At 41.9% G+C, this 24587-nt stretch overlaps 1 protein-coding gene and 1 pseudogene across 2 annotated transcripts in view; one reads left to right on the forward strand and one right to left on the reverse strand.

The window, feature by feature from the left end:
- LOC147981030 (uncharacterized) overlaps positions 1–15036 on the reverse strand; it is a 43809-nt gene extending 28773 nt beyond the window's left edge. The window contains exons 1-2 of the mRNA XM_087517013.1: positions 14953–15036; positions 14703–14849 (exon numbers count right to left, since the gene is read on the reverse strand). Coding sequence (XP_087373139.1) covers positions 14703–14849; positions 14953–15036 — 231 coding nt within the window. The remainder of the gene's footprint in view (positions 1–14702; positions 14850–14952) is intronic.
- Positions 15037–16167: 1131 nt separating this feature from the next.
- On the forward strand, positions 16168–23567 carry LOC125545706 (uncharacterized; annotated as a pseudogene). The gene is made up of 13 exons (XR_015598800.1): positions 16168–16560; positions 18310–18739; positions 18872–19484; positions 20280–20320; positions 20411–20483; positions 20834–20927; positions 21304–21382; positions 21870–21968; positions 22029–22097; positions 22201–22250; positions 22338–22419; positions 22822–22916; positions 23064–23567. The product of XR_015598800.1 is annotated as an uncharacterized LOC125545706 (transcript).
- The last annotated feature ends 1020 nt before the right edge of the window (positions 23568–24587 follow it).

The raw sequence follows: 24587 nt of genomic DNA on the forward strand, positions 1-24587 counted from the left end.
CGAGTTGAGTGATATGAAGTTTCCAACAAGTTCTATAGCTAAAAGATGGAGGAGAATCGCTCAACTAGTGAGCATGTGCTCAGATTGTCTGGGTACTACAATTGCTTGAATCAAGTGGGAGTTAATATTCTAGATAAAATAGTGATTAACAGAATTCTCTAGTCACCATCACCAAGTTAGTAGAACTTCGTGATGAACTATGATATGCAAGGGATAACGGAAACAATTCCCAAGCTCTTCGTAATGCTGAAATTGACGAAGGTAGAAACCGAGAAAAACATCAAGTGTTGATGGTAGACAAGACCACTAGATTCAAGAAAAGGGCAGAGGGAAGAAGGGGAACTTCAAGAAGAACAGCAAGCAAGTTGCTGCTCAAGTGAAGAAGCCCAAGTCTGGTCCTAAGCCTGAGACTAAGTGCTTCTACTGCAAAGGGACTGGTCACTGGAAGCGAAACTACCCCAAGTGATTGGCGGATAAGAAGGATGGCAAAGTGAACATAAGTATATTTGATATACATGTTATTGATGTGTACTTTACTAGTGTTTATAGCAACCCCTCAGTATTTGATACTAGTTCAGTTGCTAAGATTAGTAACTCGAAACGGGAGTTGCAGAGTAAACAGAGACTAGTTAAGGGTGAAGTGACAATGTGTGTTGGAAGTGGTTCCAAGATTGATATGATCATCATCGCACACTCCCTATAATTTCGGGATTAGTGTTGAACCTAAATAAGTGTTATTTGGTGTTTGCGTTGAGCATGAATATGATTTGATCATGTTTATTGTAATACGGTTATTCATTTAAGTAAGAGAATAAATTGTTGTTCTGTTTACATGAATAAAACCTTATATGGTTACACACCCAATGAAAATAGTTCATTGGATCTCGATCGTAGTGATACACATAATCATAATATTGAAAACAAAAGATGCAAAGTTAATAATGATAGTGCAACTTATTTGTGGCACTGCCGTTTAGGTCATATTGGTGTAAAGCGCATGAAGAAACTCCATGCTGATGGGCTTTTGGAATCACTTGATTATGAATCAGTTGATGCTTGCGAACCATGCCTCATGGGCAAGATGACTAAGACTTTGTTCTTCGGAACAATGGAGCGAGCAACAGATTTGTTGGAAATCATACATACTGATGTATGTGGTACGATGAATATTGAGGCTCGCGACAATTATCATTATTTTCTGATCTTCACAGATGATTTGAGCAGATATGAGTATATCTACTTGATGAAACATAAGTCTGAAACATTTGAAAAGTTCAAAGAATTTCAGAGTGAAGTGAAAAATCATCATAACAAGAAAATAAAGTTTCAACCATTTGATCATAGAGAAGAGTATTTGAGTTACGAGTTTGGCATTCAGTTAGAAACAATGTGAAATAGTTTCACTACTCACGCCACCTGGAACACCACAATGTAATGGTGTTTCCGAACGTCATAACCATACTTTATTAGATATGGTGCGATCTATGATGTCTCTTACCGATCTACCACTATCGTTTTGGGGTTATGCATTAGAGACAGCTGCATTCACATTAAATAGGGAACCATCTAAATCCGTTGAAATGACACCATATGAACTATGGTTTGGCAAGAAACCTAAGCTGTCGTTTCTTAAAGTTTGAGGTTGCAATGCTTATGTGAAAAAGTTTCAACCTGATAAGCTCAAACCCAAATCGGAGAAGTGCGTCTTCATAGGATACACAAAAAGAAAATGTTGGGTACACCTTCTATCACAGATCCGAAGGCAAGATATTCGTTGCTTTGAATGGATCCTTTCTAGAGAAGGAATTTCTCTCGAAAGAAGTGAGTGGGAGGAAAGTGGAACTTGATGAGGTAACTGTACCTGCTCCCTTATTGGAAAGTAGTTCATCACAGAAATCTGTTCTTGTGACTACTACACCAATTAGTAAGGAAGCTAATGATGATGATCATGTAACTTCAGATCAAGTTACTACCGAATCTCGTAGGTAAACCAGAGTGAGATCCGCACCAGAGTGATACGGTAATCCTGTTCTGGAAGTCATGTTACTAGACCATGACGAACTTGTGAACTATGAGGAAGTGATGATGAGCCCAGATTCCGCGAAATGGTTTGAGGCCATGAAATCTGAGATATGATCCATGTATGAGAACAAAGTATGGACTTTGATGGATTTGCCCAATGATCGGCAAGCCATAGAAAATAAATGGATCTTCAAGAGGAAGACGGACGCTGATAGTAGTGTTACTATCTACAAAGCTAGACTTGTCGAAAAAGTTTTTTGACAAAGTTCAAGGTGTTGACTACGATGAAATTTTCTCACTCGTAGCGATGCTTAAGTCTGTCCAAATCATGTTAGCAATTGCCGCATTTTTATGAAATCTAGCAAATGGATAAACAAAACTACATTCCTTAATGGATTTAAAGAAGAGTTGTATATGATGCAACCAGAAGGTTTTGTCAATCCTAAAGGTGCTAACAAAATATGCAAGCTCCATCTATGGACTGGTGCAAGCATCTCGGAGTTGGAATATACGCTTTGATAAGTTGATCAAAGCATATAGTTTTATACAGACTTGCGGTGAAGCCTGTATTTACAAGAAAGTGAGTGGGAGCACTACAGCATTTCTGATAAGTATATGTGTATGACATATTGTTGATCGGAAATAATGTAGAATTATTCTGCAAAGCATAAAGGAGTGTTTGAAAGGACTTTTTCAAAGAAAGGCCTCGGTGAAGCTGCTTACATATTGAGCATCAAGATCTATAGAGATAGATCAAGACGCTTGATAAGTTTTTTCAATGAGTACATACCTTGACAAGATTTTGAAGTAGTTCAAAATGGAACAGTCAAAGAAAAGAGTTCTTGGCTGTGTTACAAGGTGTGAAATTGAGTAAGACTCAAAGCCCGACCACGGCAGAAGATAGAAAGAGAATGAAAATCATTCCCTATGCCTCAGCCATAGGTTCTATAAAGTATGCCATGCTGTGTACCAAATCTATTGTATACCCTACACTGATTGTGGCAAGGGAGTACAATAGTGATCTAGGAGTAGATCACTGGACAGCGGTCAAAATTATCCTGAGTGGAATAAGGATATATTTATCGATTATGGACATGACAAAAAGGTTCGTCGTAAAGGGTTACGTCGATGCAAATTTTGACACTGATCTAGATGACTCTAAGTCTCAGTCTGGATACATATTGAAAGTGGGAGCAATTATCTATAGTAGCTCCGTGCAGAGCATTGTTGACATAGAAATTTGCAAAATACATAAGGATCTGAATATAGCAGACCCATTGACTAAACTTCTCTCACAGGCAAAACATGATCACACCTTAGTACTCTTTGGGTGTTAATCACATAGCGATGTGAACTAGATTATTGACTCTAGTAAACCCTTTGAGTGTTGGTCACATAATGATGTGAACTATTGGTGCTAAATCACATGGCAATGTGAACTAGATTATTGACTCTAGTGCAAGTGGGAGACTGAAGGAAATATGCCCTAGAGGCAATAATAAAGTTATTATTTATTTCCTTATATCATGATAAATGTTTATTATTCATGCTAGAATTGTATTATCCGGAAACATAATACTTGTGTGAATATATAGACAAACCAAACGTCACTAGCATGCCTCTACTTGACTAGCTCGTTAATCGAAGATGGTTATGTTTCCTAACCATAGACATGTGTTGTCATTTGATTAATGGGATCACATCATTAGGAGAATGATGTGATTGACATGACCCATTCCATTAGCTTAGCACCCGATCGTTTAGTATGTTGCTATTGCTTTCTTCATGACTTATACATGTTCCTATGACTATGAGATTATGCAACTCCCGTTTACCGGAGGAACACTTTGTGTGCTACCAAACGTCACAACGTAACTGGGTGATTATAAAGGAGCTCTACAGGTGTCTCCAAAGGTGAATGTTGGGTTGGCGTATTTCGAGATTAGGATTTGTCACTCCGATTGTCGGAGAGGTATCTCTGGGCCCTCTCGGTAATGCACATCACATAAGCCTTGCAAGCATTACAACTAATGAGTTAGTTGCGAGATGATGTATTACAAAACGAGTAAAGAGACTTGCTGGTAACGAGATTGAACTAGGTATTGAGATACCGACGATCGGATCTCGGGCAAGTAACATACCGATGACAAAGGGAACAAAGTATGTTGTTATGCGGTCTGACCGATAAAGATCTTCGTAGAATATGTAGGAGCCAATATGATCATCCAGGTTCCGCTATTGGTTATTGACCGGAGACGTGTCGCGGTCATGTCTACATTGTTCTCGAACCCGTAGGGTCCGCACGCTTAAGGTTTCGATGACAGTTATATTATGAGTTTATGCTCCGAAGTTTGTTCGGAGTCCCGGATGTGATCACGGACATGACGAGGAGTCTCAAAATGGTCGAGACATAAAGATTGATATATTGGAAGCCTATATTTGGATATCGGAAGTGTTCCGGGTGAAATCGGGATTTTACCGGAGTACCGGGAGGTTACCGGAACCCCCCGGGAGGTATATGGGCCTTAGTGGGCTTTAGTGGAAGAGAGGAGAGGTGGCCAGGGCTGGGCCGCGCGCCCTTCCCCCCCTAGTCCGAATAGGACAAGGAGAGGGGGGCGGCGCCCCCCCCCCTTCCTTCTCTCTCTCCTCTTTCCCCCTTCCCGAATCCTATTCCAACTAGGAAAGGGGAGGAATCCTACTCCCGGTGGGAGTAGGACTCCTCCTGGCGCGCCCTCCTCCTGGCCGGCCGCACCCCCCCCCCCCCTTAATCCTTTATATACGGGGGCAGGGGGCACCCCTAGACACACAAGTTGATCCACGTGATCATATTCTTAGCCGTGTGCGGTGCCCCCTTCCACCATAATCCTCGATAATATTGTAGCGGTGCTTAGGCGAAGCCCTGCGACGGTAGTACATCAAGATCGTCACCATGCCGTCGTGCTGACGGAACTCTTCCCCGACACTTTGCTGGATCGGAGTCCAGGGATCGTCATCGAGCTGAACGTGTGCTAAAACTCGGAGGTGCCGTAGTTTCGGTGCTTGATCGGTCGGGTTGTGAAGACGTACGACTACATCAACCGCGTTGTGCTAACGCTTCCGCTGTCGGTCTACAAGGGTACGTAGATCACACTCTCCCCTCTCGTTGCTATGCATCACCATGATCTTGCGAGTGCGTAGGAAATTTTTTGAAATTACTACGTTCCCCAACACCGGTATCAAATACCTAGGAGCTACTACGAGTACTGGTAAGGTACACATCAATTACATGTATATCACATATACCTTTAGTGTTGCCGGCCTTCTTGTCCGCTAAGTATTTGGGGCAGTTCCGCTTCCAGTGACCACTTCCCTTGCAATAAAAACACTCAGTCTCGGGCTTGGGTCCATTCTTTGGCTTCTTCCCGACAGCTTGCTTACCGGGCGCGGGAACTCCCTTGCCGTCCTTCTTGAAGTTCTTTTTACCCTTGCCTTTCTTGAACTTAGTGGTTTTATTCACCATCAACACTTGATGTTCCTTTTTGATTTCCACCTCCGCTGATTTCAGCATTGAATATACCTCAGGAATGGTCTTTTCCATCCCCTGCATATTGAAGTTCATCACAAAGCTCTTGTAGCTCGGTGGAAGTGACTGAAGGATTCTGTCAATGACCGCGTCATCCGGGATATTAACTCCCAGCTGAGTCAAGCAGTTATGCAACCCAGACATTTTGAGTATGTGCTCACTGACAGAACTATTTTCCTCCAACTTACAACTGAAGAACTTGTCGGAGACTTCATATCTCTCGACCCGGGCATGAGCTTGGAAAACCATTTTCAGCTCTTCGAACATCTCATATGCTTCGTGTTGCTCAAAACGCTTTTGGAGCCCCGGTTCTAAGCTGTAAAGTATGCCGCACTGAACGAGGGAGTAATCATCAGCACGTGAATGCCAAGCATTCATAACGTCTTGGTTCTCTGGGATGGGTGCATCACCTAGCGGTGCTTCTAGGACATAATCTTTCTTGGCAGCTATGAGGATGATCCTCAGGTTCCGGACCTAGTCCGTATAGTTGCTGCCATCATCTTTCAGCTTAGTTTTCTCTAGGAACGCGTTGAAGTTGAGGGCAACATTAGCGTGGGACATTTGATCTACAAGACATAATGTAAAGATTTTAGACTAAGTTCATGATAATTAAGTTCATCTAATCAAATTATTCAATGAACTCCCACTCAGATAGACATCCCTCTAGTCATCTAAGTGAAACATGATCCGAGTCAACTAGGCCGTGTCCGATCATCACGTGAGACGGACTAGTCAACATCGGTGAACATCTTCATGTTGATCGTATCTTCTATACGACTCATGCTCGACCTTTCGGTCTTCCGTGTTCTGAGGCCATGTCTGTACATGCTAGGCTCGTCAAGTCAACCTAAGTGTATTGCGTGTGTAAATCTGGCTTACACCCGTTGTATTCAAACGTTAGAATCTATCACACCCGATCATCACGTGGTGCTTCGAAACAACGAACCTTCGCAACGGTGCACGGTTGGGGGAACACTTTCTTGAAATTATTACGAGGGATCATCTTATTTAAGCTACCGTCGTTCTAAGCAAATAAGATGTAAAACATGATAAACATCACATGCAATCAAATAGTGACATGATATGGCCAATATCATTTGCTCCTTTTGATCTCCATCTTCGGGGCTCCATGATCATCGTTGTCACCGGCATGACACCATGATCTCCATCATCATGATCTCCATCATCATGTCTTCTTGAAGTTGTCTCGTCATCTATTACTTCTACTACTATGGCTAACGGTTTAGCAATAAAGTAAAGTAATTACATGACGTTTATGTTGACACGCAGGTCATAAATAAATTAAGACAACTCCTATGGCTCCTGCCGGTTGTCATACTCATCGACATGCAAGTCGTGATTCCTATTACAAGAACATGATCAATCTCATACATCACATATATCATTCATCACATCCTTTTGGCCATATCACATCACACGGCACATGCTGCAAAAACAAGTTAGACGTCCTCTAATTGTTGTTGCAAGTTTTTACATGGCTGCTATAGGTTTCTAGCAAGAACTTTTCTTACCTACGTCAAAACCACAACGTGATATGCCAATTTCTATTTACCCTTCATAAGGACCCTTTTCATCGAATCCGATCCGACTAAAGTGGGAGAGACAGACACCCGCTAGCCACCTTATGCAACTAGTGCATGTCAGTCGGTGGAACCAGTCTCATGTAAGCGTATGTGTAAGGTCGGTCCGGGACGCTTCATCCCACGATGCCGCCGAATCAAGATAAGACTAGTAACGGCAGGTAAATTGACAATATCGACGCCCACAACTGCTTTGTGTTCTACTCGTGCATAGAAACTACGCATAGACCTAGCTCATGATGCCACTGTTGGGGAACGTAGCAGAATTTTAAAATTTTCTACGCATCACCAAGATCAATCTATGGAGTCATCTAGCAACGAGGGAGAGGGGAGTGCATCTACATACCCTTGTAGATCGCGAGTGGAAGCGTTCAAGAGAACGGGGTTGATGGAGTCATACTCGTCGTGATCCAAATCACCGATGACCTAGCGCCGAACGGACGGCACCTCCACGTTCAACACACGTACGGTTGGGAAGATGTCTCCTCCTTCTTGATCCAGCAAGGGGGAAGGAGAGGTTGATGGAGATCCAGCAGCACGACGGCATGGTGGTGGAAGCAACGGTGATCTCGGCAGGGCTTCGCCAAGCTCAGCGAGAGGGAGAGGTGTCACGGGAGGGAGAGGGAGGCGCCAGGGGCTAGGGTGCGGCTGCCCTCCCTCCCCCCACTATATATAGGACCCCTAGGGGGGCGCTGGCCCTAGGAGATGAGATCTCCAAGGGCGGCGGCCAAGGGGGGTGGCTTGCCCCCCAAGCCAAGTGGGGCGCCCCCCACCCCTAGGGTTTCCAACCCTAGGCGCAAGGGGAGGCCCATGGGGGGCACACCAGCCCACCAGGGGCTGGTTCCCCTCCCGCTTCAGCCCATGGGGCCCTCCGGGATAGGTGGACCCACCCGGTGGACCCCCGGGACCCTTCCGGTGGTCCCGGTACAATACCGGTGACCCCCGAAACTTTCCGGATGGCCGAAACTTGACTTCCTATATATAAATCTTCACCTCCGGACCATTCCGGAACTCCTCGTGATGTCCGGGATCACATCCAGGACTCCGAACAACTTTCGGGTTACCGTATACTAATATCTCAACAACCCTAGCGTCACCGAACCTTAAGTGTGTAGACCCTATGGGTTCGGGAGACACGCAGACATGACCGAGACGACTCTCCGGTCAATAACCAACAGCGGGATCTAGATACCCATGTTGGCTCCCACATGCTCCTCGATGATCTCATCGGATGAACCACGATGTCGAGGATTCAATCAATCCCGTATACAATTCCCTTTGTCAATCGGTACGTTACTTGCCCGACACTCGATCGTCGGTATCCCAATACCTCGTTCAATCTCGTTACCGGCAAGTCACTTTACTTGTACCGTAATGCATGATCCCGTGATCAACCACTTGGTCACATTGAGCTCATTATGATGATGCATTACCGAGTGGGCCCAGAGATACCTCTCCATCATACGGAGTGACAAATCCCAGTCTCGATTCGTGCCAACCCAACAGACACTTTTGGAGATACCCATAGTGCACCTTTATAGTCACCCAGTTACGTTGTGACGTTTGGCACACCCAAAGTACTCCTACGGTATCCGGGAGTTGCACAATCTCATAGTCTAAGGAAATGATACTTGACATTCGGAAAAGCTCTAGCAAACGAACTACACGATCTTTGAGCTATGCTTAGGATTGGGTCTTGTCCATCACATCATTCTCCTAATGATGTGATCCTGTTATCAATGACATCCAATGTCCATAGTCAGGAAACCATGACTATCTTTTGATCAATGAGCTAGTCAACTAGAGGTTCACTAGGGACGTGTTGTGGTCTATGTATTCACACATGTATTACGATTTCCGGATAACACAATTATAGCATGAACAATAAACAATTATCATGAACAAGGAAATATAATAATAACCATTTTATTATTGCCTCTAGGGCATATTTCCAACACTATGTTTAATAACGATGATATTTTTAGCCTCTTAAGTTTTGATATGCAAAGTTGTTATGATGATAGCATGCCTTCTACTTACGATGATTATATTGATGAAAGTGGGTTTGGAAGAGTGTCAACTTTAGGAAGTAATGATCCCACTATTTTGGAGTATGTTGAATCTTATGAAAGTGGATTTGGAGAGGTCATGACTTTATTTAGTGATGTATCCACTATCTTGGAAGAGGTTTCAATCGATTATGATGAGAACAAAGTTGCTACTTATGATGATTATTGTGATAAAACTTATGCTATAAAGAGTAGTGATGATTATATTTATAAAACTTGTCATGATTATGAGTACCCTTTCTCTGAACATTACTCCTTTAACGTGGAAACAATTTATAGTATTCAAGTCTCTTATGATACTCCCACTATTCCGAATGAGAAGAATTTTGCTTGTGTGGAGAGTAGTAAATTTTCTATGCTTGTAGATCATGAAAAGAATGCTTTAGGTGCTAGTTATATTGTTGAATTCATTCATGATGCTACTGAAAATTATTATGAGGGAGGAACATATGCTTGTAGGAATTGCAATAATATCAAGTTTCCTCTCTATGTGCTTAAAGTTTTGAAGTTATGCTTGTTTTACCTTCCTATGCAAGTTGATTCTTGTTCCCATAAGTTGTTTGCTCACAAAATCCCTATGCATAGGAAGTGGGTTAGGCTTAAACGTGCTAGTCATATTTTTCAAGAGGCTCTCTTTATGTTTCAATTCTTATCTTTTATGTGAGCATCATTGAAATCATCATGCCTAGCTAGGGGCGTTAAATGATATCGCTTGTTGGGAGGCAACCCAACTTTATTTTTGTTCCTGTTTAGTAATAAATAATTCATCTAGACTCTGTATAGACGTGGTTTTATGCTTTTAATTAGTGTTTGTGCCAAGTAGAACCTTTGGGAAGACTTGGGGAAAGTCTTGTTGATCATGCTGTAAAAAACAGAAACTTTAGCGTTCACGAGAATTACTGCCATTTTTATTTGGAGAGTGCTATTTAGTTAATTATTTTTGCAGATGATTAATAGATAAATTACTCAGGTCCAGAAATTTATTTGAGAATTTTATGAGTTCCAGAAGTATACGTTTGATCCAGATTACTACAGACTGTTCTGTTTTCGACAGATTCTGTTTTTCGTGTGTTGTTTGCTTATTTTCATGAATCTATGGCTAGTAAAATAGTTTACAAACCATAGAGAAGTTGGAATACAGTAGGGTTAACACCAATATAAATAAATAATGAGTTCATTACAGTATCTTGAAGTGGTGTTTTGTTTTCTTTCGCTAACGGAGCTTACGAGTTTTCTGTTAAGTTTTGTGTTGTGAAGTTTTCAAGTTTTGGGTAAGGATTCGATGGACTATGGAATAAGGAGTGGCAAGAGCCTAAGCTTGTGGATGCCCAAGGCACCCCAAGGTAATATTCAAGAAGTCTCAAGCGTCTAAGTTTGGGGATGCCCCGGTTGGCATCCCACCTTTCTTCTTCAACAACTATCGGTTAGTTTCGGTTGATCCTAAGTTTTTGCTTCTTCACATGATGTTTGCTACTATTAGAATTTCATTTTCTTTTGCTTTGCTTGATGTTTGAATAAAATACCAAGATCTGAAATTATTAAATGTTAGAGATTCTTCACATAGTTGCATAATTATTCAACTACTCATTGATCTTCACTTATATCCTTCGGAGTAGTATGTCATTTGCTCTAGTGCTTCACTTATATCTTTTAGAGCATGGTGGTAGTTTTATTTTGAATAAATAGATGAACTCTCATGCTTCACTTAGATTATTTTGAGAGTCTTAATAGCATGGTAATTTGCTTAAAATCCTAATATGCTAGGTATTCAAGAATAATAAAATTCTCTTATGAGTGTGTTGAATACTAAGAGAAGTTTGATACTTGATGATTGTTTTGAGATATGAGGATGGTAATATTAGAGTCATGCTAGTTGAGTAGTTGTGAATTTGAGAAATACTTGTGTTAAAGTTTGTGATTCCCATAGCATGCACGTATGGTGAACCGTTATGTGATGAAGTCGGAGCATGATTTATTTATTGATTGTCTTCCTTATGAGTGGCGGTCGAGGACAAATGATGGTCTTTTCCTACCAATCTATCCCCCTAGGAGCATGCGCGTAATACTTTGCTTTGATAACTTCTAGATTTTTGCAATAAGTATATGAGTTCTTTATGACTAATGTTGAGTCATGGATTATATGCACTTTTTCCCATCCTTCCACCATTGCTAGCCTCTCTAATACCGAGCACTTTTCGCCGGTATCATACACCTACCATATACCTTCCTCAATACAGCCACCATACCTACCTATTATGGCATTTCCATAGCCATTCCGAGATATATTGCCATGCAACTTTCCACCATTCCATTATTATGACACGCTCCATCATTGTCATATTGCTTAGCATGGTCATGTAGTTGACATAGTATTTGTGGCAAAGCCACCGTTCATAATTCTTTCATACTTGTCACTCATGCATCATTGCATATCCCGGTACACCGTCGGAGGCATTCATATAGAGTCATATTTTGTTCTAAGTATCAAGTTGTAATTGTTGAGTTGTAAGAAAAGTAAAAGTGTGATGATCATCATCATTAGAGCATTGTCCCAGTGAGGAAAAGATGATGGAGACTATGATTCCCCCATAAGCCGGGATGAGACTCCGGACGAAAATAAATAAATAAAAGAGGCCAAAGAAGCCCAAATAAAAAAAGAGGCCATAAAAAAAGAGAAGGCCCAAATAAAAAAATAAAAAAATGAGAGAAAAAGAGAGAAGGGGCAATGCTACTATCCTTTTACCACACTTGTGCTTCAAAGTAGCACCATGATCTTCATGATAGAGAGTCTCCTTTGTTGTCACTTTCATATACTAGTGGGAATATTTCATTATAGAACTTGACTTGTATATTCCAATGATGGGCTTCCTCAAAATGCCCTAGGTTTTCGTGAGCAAGCAAGTTGGATGCACACCCACTTAGTTTCTTTTGTTGAGCTTTCATATACTTATAGCTCTAGTGCATCCGTTGCATGGCAATCCCTACTCACTCACATTGATATCTATTGATGGGCATCTCCATAGCCCGTTGATACGCCTAGTCGATGTGAGACTATCTTCTCCCTTTTATGTCTTCTCCACAACCACCTATAGTGCTATGTCCATGGCTCACGCTCATGTATTGCGTGAATATTGAAAAAGTTTGAGAACATCAAAAGTATGAAACAATTGCTTGGCTTGTCATCGGGGTTGTGCATGATTTAAATATTTTGTGTGGTGAAGATGGAGCATAGCCAGACGATATGATTTTGTAGGGATAGATTTCTTTGGCCATGTTATTTTGAGAAGACATAATTGCTTAGTTAGTATGCTTGAAGTATTATTACTTTTATGTCAATATGAACTTTTGTCTTGAATCTTTCGGCTCTGAATATTCATATCACAAGTAATAAGAATTACATTGAAATTATGCCAACTAGCATTCCACATCAAAAATTATCTTTTTTATCATTTACCTACTCGAGGACGAGCAGGAATTAAGCTTGGGGATGCTTGATATGTCTCCAACGTATCTATAATTTTTGATTGCTCCATGCTATATTATCTACTGTTTTGGGCAATATTGGGCTTTATTTTCCACTTTTATATTATTTTGGGACTAACCTATTGACCAGAGGCCCATCCCAGATTTGCTATTTTATGCCTATTTCAGTGTTTCGAAGAAAAGGAATGTCAAACGGAGTCGAAACGGAACGAAATCAACTGGAGAAGTTATTTTTGGAAGGAAACCTACCGGATAGACTTGGACCCTACGTCAGAAGATGAAGGAGGAGATCACGAGGGTAGGGGCGCGCCCCCTGCCTCGTGGCCACCCCTTCGGTCCACCGACGTACTCCTTTCACCCATATATACCCACGTATCCTAAAACTTCCAGAACAGAGATTAGATCGGGAGTTCCGCCGCCAGAAGCCTCCGTAGCCATCGAAAACCAATCTAGACCCGTTCCGGCACCCTGCCGGAAGGGGCAATCCTTCTTCGGTGGCCATCTTCATCATCCCGGTGCTCTCCATGATGAGGAGGGAGTAGTTCTCCCTCGGGGCTGAGGGTATGTACCAGTAGCTATGTGTTTGATCTCTCTCTCTCTCTCGTGTTCTTAATTTGGCACGATCTTGATGTATCGCGAGCTTTGGTGTTATATTTTGGATTCTATGATGTTTTCTCCCCCCTCTACTCTCTTGTAATGGATAAAGTTTCCCCTTTGAAGTTATCTTATCGGATTGAGTCTTTAAAGATTTGAGAACACTTGATGTATATCTTGCCATGCGTATCTATGGTGACAATGGGATATCACGTGATTAACTTGATGTATGTTTTGGTGATCAACTTGCGGGTTCCGCCCATGAACCTATGCATAGGGGTTGGCACACGTTTTCGTCGTGATTCTCCGGTAGAAACTTTGGGGCACTCTTTGAGGTCCTTTGTGTTGGTTGAATAGATGAATCTGAGATTGTGTGATGCATATCGTATAATTATGCCCACGGATACTTGAGGTGACATTGGAGTATCTAGGTGACATTAGGGTTTTGGTTGATTTGTATCTTAAGGTGTCATTCTAGTACGAACTCTAGGGCTGTTTGTGACACTTATATGAATAGCCCATCGGATTGATTGGAAAGAATAACTTTGAGGTGGTTTCGTACCCTACCATAATCTCTTTGTTTGTTCTCCGCTATTAGTGACTTTGGAGTGACTCTTTGTTGCATGTTGAGGGATAGTTATGTGATCCAAGTATGTTATTAGTGTTGAGGGAACTTGCACTAGTGAAAGTATGAACCCTAGGCCTTGTTTCAACGCATTGCAATACCGTTTACGCTCACTTTTATCATTAGTTACCTTGTTGTTTTTATATTTTCAGATTACAAAAACCTTTATCTACCATCCATATACCACTTGTATCACCATCTCTTCGCCGAACTAGTGCACCTATACAATTTACCATTGTATTGGGTGTGTTGGGGACACAAGAGACTCTTTGTTTTTTGGTTGCAGGATTGCTTGAGAGAGACCATCTTCATCCTATGCCTCCCACGGATTGATAAACCTTAGGTCATCCACTTGAGGGAAATTTGCTACTGTCCTACAAACCTCCGCACTTGGAGGCCCAACAACGTCTACAAGAAGAAGGTTGTGTAGTAGACATCATCTGCCAACCCATGCATCTACTCTCTTAAAATATGGTAACCTGACAGAGTTAACAAAATGACCTAACTAAACAATGTTGCCAGAACCAGACTAAACAATGCTGGCAGAGTAAACAATTAATGAATTCACTGTCCAAACTTCACAGTATAATACAATGCCTGCTTCCACAGTAAACAATGACTGCATCCACTGTCCTAATCTCACAATATAATACAATGACTGCTTCCACAGTACATATCCATGGTAAACAAATGGCATATCTGTTTGGTAAATCCACAACTTCCAATTAGTTCAGCTAGAACCATACCTTCTCTGCACAACAAAGAAACCTCCTGCCAGTGTGAATCCCTTCGAAAGCAACACGCCTTTCTGCTGCCTTCCCGTGTCCATGGCACAAAACATACATATCTATCTCAGGGCCCTCGAAATCTGAGTCTTCGGTGCTAGCAGGAACCTGGAGTGCAAAGGAATGACAGAGATTTGGTCCAATGATTGAAAAGAAGCTCATTCCAGAAATTCCCAAATATCAAACCCTAACCCTAACTCTGAGAACTGACTTTAATGGTGCCATCGTCGAAATCTGAGCTCATGTACTGCCTGGTGTGCTCGCTGCTATCCGAGCCACCACTCCACGACACCATGGCGCTGAGGCGGCGGCGCGGCGCGGCGGCGACAGGTACGGCGACCAAGAATAGAGCGAGAGCGAGAGCGAGAAGAGAGCGAGCGAGCAGAGTGGAGAAGGAGTAACAGTTGGCGCTTTTGACTGCTAGGACCGAACGGCGCCGTCTAACGCCGTCTGCCGGCTATCGGGACGGCCTGGGGTACCACGTAGGCGAAAAACTGGCCCCAGTTGTCATAAACTCACTTAACTCAGCCCGATCCGCCGGTCAGTGGTTTTTGCAAAAAAAATTACGCTAGACGTGGTGCTTTCTGCAATGATTCTGTATCCTAGTGTTTTTCGCAAATATAGCCCTCAAAGTGGTTGTTTTATACAATTTACTCGTTCGAGCGAGAGCAAAAAAATTAGTTATTTGATGGTCAGAGGATGGTGGTGTGGTACCCCAGCCCACGGGATCAAATCTTGGATTTGACGTTTTGTTGTCTCAGTAATGTGAATATTATTTTAATGGAAGGCGATATTTTTATACTCCTTCCGTTCCTAAATATAAGTCTTTGTAGAGATTGTACTATGAACCATATACGGATGTATATAGATGTATTTGAAGTGTAAATTCATTCATTTTGTTCCGTATGTAGTCTATTTAGTGAAATTTCTACAAAGACTTATATTCATTCCGTTCCAAATTACTCGTCGTAGAAATGAATATATCTAGAACTAAAATACATCTAGATACATCCATACCTGCGACAAGTAATTTGGAACGGAAGGACTATTTAGGAACGGAGGGAGTAATAGTGAGACACATGTGATCCCTTCCTTGATCTTCAAGCTTCACAACTTTGACCTGGTCTTTCGTAAGCGTTGTATTTGTGGTGGTGTGAGTGTACGCGCGTACATCTACATCGTAATTAGTGTTTTGAAAAAGAGATGAGTCCTGGCGCCGGCCGGAAGCTAGCTGATTTGAAGGACGCGTACAGAGAGAGAGAGAGAGAGAGAGAGAGAGAGAGAGAGAGAGAGAGAGAGAGGAGGAGGAGAAAGCGCGCGAAAGCATGGCCGGGAATGGGAGGAAAACTTGGAACGGAAGAGGAGAATCTCAGCAAAGCGGAACAGTGAGGAGAGGTGTACAGCAGAGCTGCGCTTTGCCCACTGATTATGTCAGGCATGAGCAAAGCCGTTCGGCCACATCTTCCCTTCCGATCGACTTGTTTAATCGGCGACATGCCGACATCTCGGAGTAAAATGGCGGGCCATTGCCGTTCCATCCGTCAGTGGCATCGGCGCCCGCCATGGAGGCGGACGCGCTGCTGAAGAAGCTACGGGTGCTGGAGGAGGGGCACGCCGAGCTCAAGCGGGAGGTAGGCAGGCTCATGCCGGCGGACCGTCCCCGCGGCGCGCAGTCCGCGGCCCGGCGCCGCGCGCGGCTCTCGTCGTCGTGGCAGGTCGCCGCCCGCGGCAGGTTGCCCGACAGGCACTGCAACTGGATACTGCAGTCGCTGGGGCAGGCCGTGCACGTCATTGCTCCCGACGGGAGGTTCCTGTACTGGTGAGGTCCCCTTGCCTATCTTATTTCGGCTGTGTGTGCTCATTGCTCACCAGGTGCTCGACGAAATGCTGGACTAGCGCTATTCATAGATTTCCTTTTGTCTTTTTAGATGGCGCGGCGATCGAAGTTCAGACATGGGGCTTTTGCTTAGTTGATTATGCAATCTTTGCTACCTAGTACGCCCTTTCCCCCTTTGGGTTGTATTGAACTGCCCTTGCATGAGTGCAGTCTCTAGCTTGTTCAAGTGATGACGCTACGGTGTTTTGTTGCGCTGACAGTGACTTTGGAAGTAAACCAATGGGATATTTTTTGGTTGCTTCTTGTGATCAACTCACCGTGCATACATGAACTTGGTTAGGTTAGTTCAAGCACTGAAGGGAGGTATCAGCAGAATGTTTTTCTCTGGCTGTTTCACCATGATATCATTCAAGAAATATTTTATGTTACACATGTTAGTAAGCAAACTTGATCCCCTGATTTTCCTTTAGCAAATGTAGAAGCATCGTGTCTGCCTTAGAGGTCTACAATGTCTCAGTTACTTGGAATATTTTTTTTTGAAGCAACGAGCCTCCTCGTCGATTTCCAATAAAGAAACCGCCATCACCAGTACTACAAAGATACAAAAAGTAAAAAAAAAAAAAAAAAAAACAAGCCGCAGCCAAACAAAACTACAGAAACCAAACAAACCAGCTTCCCCCTCCCAGAACAGGAAAGGCTAGCAGTACTTGGAATAAAATGGTCAACAATCTTTCAATGCGGCATATTTCGTGAACATCTGTTTTGATGGTGGTTTTTATCAACCATTAATAGTCTCTGTACATAATATTTCTTATAGTTTTTTTATCTGATTTCAATTTGGAAAGCCTTAAACGATTGTTGGCGAAGTTATGCTGGTTTCTGGTAAGCTGTTTAATGTGAGATATGAGATTTAAGAAGGAACATCTAGTGAAAATGATCGCTCTTTTTTAATCTTGAGCCCTTGCTATTTTGTGAGTAGATTGCCACTGTGTCATTTTGCACCAGGTTTTGCAGAAGTTTCCGCTCTGTACCAGCTGGTTGAGTACAATAACTACGCACCAGGTCTCTTCAAACACGCATACAAAGAGTTCCAAAAATCTAAGGAAAATATATACAAGTGTATTATGGAATGACGTATATGCCTATAAAGTTTGGTAAAAGAACCATTTTTTGGTTAAAAATTGTGCACGTATCTTTAAATGGGATTGCTAAATCAGTCGATGCTATATTCGTGGGATCTTATGTGGAGATCCGTGCAAAAAATATTTTTATTTTTTCTTTCTTTTTATATGTTATATCACTTGACTTAGACTTGGTTAAATCTCAGTCGACTGAGATCTAGCCACACCCATCTTTAAAGGAGCATATACTCGTATTTCATGAAGGTCTCCAATATTGATATTTTTCAACCAAAAATTACAGATATATTTCGTTGCATAGTACAATCAAAATGAGAACTTCTGTATTCGTGTCTATAGTATTCCTGGTGCAAAGTGCAATATATCGAAGCCGCCTAGGGCAAAGTGAAAACTTTTGCAAAAGTGACAGAACTAGCAATTTACTTAGTACAAAGTGCATTTCACTTTTTTATTAAAATACATAGCATATCTGATGCATGTAATTAGTATAGATCCAATTCTTATGTAGTAGGCATTCCTACTCACAATTGACTCTGCTAGTTTCTGTGTATGCATGTTTTACCAAATTCTTCCTTTTTGTTCTGTAATCTAGGAGCCGGTATTCTGAGCATATGTTTGGCTATTCTGCATCAGAAGCAATTGGCCGGAATGCCGTTGAATTAATCGTTCATCCCGCTGACTATGATGCAGCACAAATTGTCATCCAGAAAATATTTACGGGGAAGTGTTGGAGAGGGAAGTTTCCTGTTAAGAACAAGTCAGGTGAGAGGTTTCTTATTTTAATCCATAACAGCCCTTTATACGATGATGATGGTAGCTTGGTGGGCCTCATTGGTCTCTCGCTTGATGTACGGACATTAGAGGAGATATTTAGTCCCTCAGGCTCAGCGAAATCCTACCCAAGTACCAGAAAGTCCCAATTTCATGCTAACAACCGGCCTAAAAGTGATTCACTAAACGAACGTTCTCTTCACTCACAGCAACCTGTTCGATCTACTACCACCTCCAAGATAGTAACTTTGGTAAGTTGCATTGCTGAATAACAGAAGATATGATAATGCTGTTTAATTTCAATGGAAACTTACTCTTTCTGGTATTTATTCTTCATTGATTTCTTAGTGTATTCTTTTCTCGGTGTTGGAATAACAACACAGGTTACCAGTGTGACAAGTAGAGTCCGTTCTCGGATAAGGACATGTCAGAATGGCGATAAACAATATGGTAGTGACTGTGAGGGCCAGTATTCTGCACTTGATCTCCAAGCCGAGTTGGCAATAAGTGAAGAAAACACCCCTAGTGGGGATGTAATGCATCGTGTCTTTGTTGACAAGTCGTGCAAAATAAGTAGTGATGATTCAGGAGAGGGAAAAGTAGGGTTTCACAAGATATTTAATGCAAAGGCTGAGGCATTATTGGCGAAGAAGGGCATATGCCCTTGGAAAGGACATGAAGTTGATGGGGGTTCCGGAAAGAATAACATGAACTCAATACAGTTGCATGATAAGCAAGAGAATGACCAGAATCATCAGAGAGTTGCAGTTCTAGAGCCTTTCATAATTCCAGACTGCCAAAACAGCGAATACACTTTGGCTAGCAAATATGAGGTCTCAGGTTCCTGGTGGGATTTCAACATAAACAGCATGAGTAGCATGAGCAGCACTGGGAGTACTAACAGCAGCAGTATTGAGACAGTAGATTATGAAGCAGACTGCTCAGATTATGATATTCTCTGGGAAGACCTAGTAATCGGAGAACAAGTAGGTCAAGGTAGTTACTTTTCCCTTTGCAATTACTCCATCTGTAGGCACTCAGATCTCTTGTTAACATGTACTCCCTCCGTTCGGAATTACTTGTCTTGGATATGGATGTATCTAGAACTAAAATACATCTAGATACATCCATTTCTGCGACAAGTAATTCCGAACGGAGGGAGTACCTCAAACAATTTAGTACTAGGCATAGGCATAGCTTGTAATCGTAAGAACTACTTGAGCTGTTTGTTCTTTGTCAGTAATTCACACTATGCATGCATCTTAATAGCTCATAGGCATAGTCCAGATCAGTTATTTGTCAGTAAAATTCCTTGCTCTTCATGCTTCTTAATAAAAGCTTGTGTATTCTCCTCTTATCGTTGGCATAATCCAGATCAGTTATGTTTCTTCTAATCTTCATTAATCATAATAGTTCAGTTAATTTCATGATTTTACATTAGTCCCTGGTGGCATGAATGTCTATTCTGAGATCCTAAGTTGCAAGTGATACGCCTCCACAACAGTGATGACATTTTTGTTCATATGGTTATGCATTTACTCCCTCCGTTCCAAATTACTCGTCATAAAAATGGATGTATCTAGAACTAAAATACATCTACATACATCCATACCTGCGACAAGTAATTCGGAACGGAGGGAGTACTTGTTTACTCCTGAAAGTCCATGTAGATAATCACACAGGATTAACAATGATATCCCTATTGTTAGACTGTTGTATGCAATCTGGTATTGTCCTTTTTCTTGTAACAAACAGGCTAGTTTGTGCTATTTTGACGTTCGATGCATACAGGTTGTTGCGGAACAGTGTATCATGCTCTGTGGCATGGCTCGGTAAGTTGGTATATCGTTTCTGTTGCATGGTAATGAATGGATTTTTACATCTTAACCATAAATTTTCAGTATCTATCCATGTTCCTGTAGGACGTGGCAGCTAAAGTATTCTCCAAGCAGGAATATTCAGAAGAAATGATAAATACCTTCAGACAAGAGGTGGGCATCTATATCTACATATAATTGCTCTAGAATTTGGGTATAATGGCAATGAAACTACATGATATCTACTGTGTTATTGAGACAGACACTCCACTACAGAAACTAAATGCAAGATTGCGACTAAACTCTGACACTCCATGATGTTCACAGAACCTACTGTTACTAGTTTCGCTATCCTTTATTAATATAACCATGTGGATAAATATGAAGAAAACATATGGTGTTGACAAATCTTCACTTTTGTTGATTTTGTGTGTGGGTCAATTAGCATTACATCGACAATTTTAAATCCTGTGATCCCTTTTCCATATTTTGTGGCCATGACTATATTTATATCCTTCAAATGTGTAGGTATGAAGAAACTACGACATCCCAATATAATACTTTTCATGGGTGCAGTTCTGTCGCAGCAACGACTTTGTATTGTTACTGAATTTCTCCCACAGTATGTTGTATATCTTCCTACACGTGTTTCTCATAGATACTAGTAAGAACATTTCTAAGGACTGATGGGTAGCTCAACGGCTGGCACGCATGGTTCTGTAAGCAACCACCCGTCTTTTATACTTCCCTCTTGTTCACAAAGTTGGGAGTGCTAATGCCCCCGGTTCTTTTCGGTTGATACTAAAAGCACTTCTGACATACCATGCATTGATTTTATTCTAGGTGGAGTTGTTTTTCTTTTCCATAGGTTTTAAACTATTCTTGCTATTGGAAATATAGTTTTGGCATTCTTTGGTAGTTGTGTAGAATTTATAATCTCACAAGAGCTCATTTTGTTTTACTTATTCTGTATAACACTTCCAAGCCCCATAATGCAGCGGGAGTTTGTTCCGGTTGCTCCGAACTAACATTGGCAAGATGGATCCAAGACGGAGAGTTAACATGGCTATAGACATTGTGAGTGTATTTTCTTTTAACAGCTGGTTAAGGAATCAGGAAATGTCCAGCCAAATATACTACATGGAACTTTTTGAGAAATGAACATGTAACAGAAGAACTGGATAAACATTCTTCATTTGAACATCTCAAGAGATGTTTTGAATAGATACAGAATTATTTTTTGCAATTGCCTAAAAGCGAAGTTAAACTGCATGTAGGCTAAGCCATATTTGTAGCTTAAGTATATGGAAGAATGATACGGAAAATAGGTGATATCATGTACCTGCCATCTAATATACTGTATCTTGTGCTATATCACACATTATGTTACTATTATAACTGAAGATTATATCAGCAAAATTCAATCATGATTCATGTGATCATGATATGCAATATTGTTACCATAACCCTCTTAACCCATTGAGATAGAAGTTACTTGATATTTCTTTGTCGAGTACAGATTCTTCCATGTGGATTCTTAGAACAAGAATTAATATTGTTGCAGGCAAGGGGCATGAACTATCTTCACAATTCCATTCCCACTGTTGTGCACCGTGATTTGAAATCGCCAAACCTGCTGGTTGATAAGAATTGGACTGTAAAGGTTAGCATGAAACTTTGGTCTGCATACTTTATGTTGTCTCATCTCACTTGTTTCTATTAGGTTGCAGACTTTGGTCTTTCACGTCTGAAACTCGAAACATTTCTGACAACAAAAACTGGAAAAGGAACAGTAAGTATCAGTGAACTTAACTTTTGACATGGATTCTCCAGACTGACAAAATTGTCATAAACTTTAAACTAGTACTACCTGATAACTTCGTTTCCACGTCCAGCCGCAGTGGATGGCTCCAGAGGTGCTACGGAGTGAACCTTCAAATGAAAAGTAAGCTCAGCTTTGGAAATTCTTGAACAACCTATGTTTTTGTTATCTACGGATTATTAACCATTTCTTCCTTTTTATTAAGTTTAGGTCTGATGTATTCAGTTATGGAGTAGTTCTGTGGGAGCTTGTTACTTAGAAGATTCCCTGGGATACTCACAATACAATGCAGGTACATTTTTTCTATGCATATTGGTTAGCTGTTAATTTGATTTCTTTTATCAACATTTGGTGGCAAGTTGGCAACCAAATTGCACACCGTAATGTACACTGTAATCTACTTAGATACAGCGTCATAGTAACAAACTTTAATGTTTCTTTGCTTCGTATAATTCATCCAGTCTCCTTTCAGTGTGGTTCATGCTAGATACGTAGATGATTTTTCTGTTGATCCCTTTTTGTGGCGTCTTAGAGCCAAAAAGAATTCTTGAAAAATGCTAGCTTACTGGTGAATGGTGGATCTTTTCCAAGAAGCGAAATCACACAATCATTGCAGTTTAAGAAAACTTGGTTTCTTTTTAGCTTCGTTTTATTTTGACATAATAATACAAGCTTTGCGGCCCCTATGTTGCAGGTCATCGGAGCCGTAGGTTTCATGGATCACAGACTGGAAATTCCAAGGGATGTGGATCCTCAGTGGGCATCGATGATCCAGAGTTGTTGGGACAGGTACATACCAGACTTCATGCCAGTACTAAATAACCTATTCCCGATCCCATGAAATGATTATCCTTTTTTGTGAGCAGTGACCCACAACTCATGTACTAAATAACCTATTCCCGATCCCATGAAATGATTATCCTTTTTTGTGAGCAGTGACCCACAACGCCGCCCTTCGTTCCAAGAACTCCTTGAGAGGCTCCGGGAGCTGCAAAAGCAGTACAACGTTCAGGCGCAGACACAGCGGAAAGAAGCTGGGAAAGTTGCTGGAAGTATGAGCGTCAAAGATAGCTAGCTTCATGTCTTTAAAGTGATGGATTATGCATATGCAGCCCTGGGGTTGATTTATCCGCTCGAGCTCAGAAGGGTCCCAGGATGTTTTCCATGTTGCTTCCAAGAGGAACGGCCAGAGAGTTGGTGCATGGCTTCTTAAATTGCAACCTTGAAGCTTTGGAACAGGGTTTGTCTTACGGAAGGAGGGTAGAGGACGCTGGCGACATGACATAGACTTCTCGTCGTTTCAGGGCTAGCCTGAATTTTCAGAACCTGGGATAGGTGTTCAGATACGATTGGCCCAACAGCTCAATCATTATACATGTGGAATGTGTGTTACCGTATTTTATTGATGCATGGTTTAAATTTTAAGCGAAATTTGTATTTTCCAAACGTTCTGATTTTGTTATTAGATCCGAATGAAGTGGGTCCCGTCCAATTTGGATGGTACGCACAGGGTTCCCCGTGCGATAAGTCAAACCACGATGGCCCCGCGCGTTCATAGCCGTTTACGTAATGTGTGTATGGCAAGTGGGCCCGTGCCGGTTTCTTCTCCAATCGTCGCGGCCTCTCGCACACGATCCCCTCTCCTCTTCTCCCCCAACTGCGCGCGTTGATTCTGCAATGGCTCCCACTTCGCCCCACTCCGCCACTCCTTCGTTTCTGGCTCCCCCATCTCTTCCCCCTTAGGTGAATCGAGGCGGAATCGCGGGCAACTCTGCTTCTTCCACGGCGAATCGAGGTAGGGGCCGCGGTTGCTTCTGTGGCAGTCGGCGATCCAATTCCTGCCGGTGAGATTCCTACCCCACTTGCTGTGTGCGGCGTGGGGTAAACGCGGGGTTCCACAGAGGATTTTTGGAGAGCGCATACTATTTTTTTGGAAAGTGCAGCGAGCATTTTGTTCAAGGGTGTTAGGTTGCTTGAGATTGACGGGCAGAAAGAGTTTGATGTGTTGTGGGTTCGTTCCATTTTTGTCTGACACTGAGGTGGTGTTGTAGTTTAGGCGTAGATGGTGCGAACCTGCAATGGCTTAATCCAGATTAGTCATCGGTGGGTGGTGGATAGGGTCTGATTTCCCCCGCGGTTTAAGCTCGATTTGGTCGGGTAGGGTGGGTGCTTGTTGGTTCCTGACTTGTTTTTTGGTTCAATCCAACGGTGTACTTAGATTTTTGTTGTGTGTGAGTGCATGGATTTCTCGTTTGGCACTTGGATTTCCACAATCTGAGGAAGTTTGTTTTGAGATTCTGGATTAGTTAGTTCCTACTGGGTGGTGAATTTTTGTATGTGGAACTGAGCTCTATACCCAATCCCCTCCTTGACGTGTTTTGATTGCAGATGTGTCATGAGGTATTGGGCAAGGTTCTAGTCTAATACTTAATTATTGCAACAAAAATCTGTGCATAATGC

Source organism: Triticum urartu, chromosome 3A, assembly GCF_056163025.1.
Source record: "Triticum urartu cultivar PI428250 chromosome 3A, HENAU_Tu73, whole genome shotgun sequence".
NCBI classification, from domain to species: domain Eukaryota; kingdom Viridiplantae; phylum Streptophyta; class Magnoliopsida; order Poales; family Poaceae; genus Triticum; species Triticum urartu.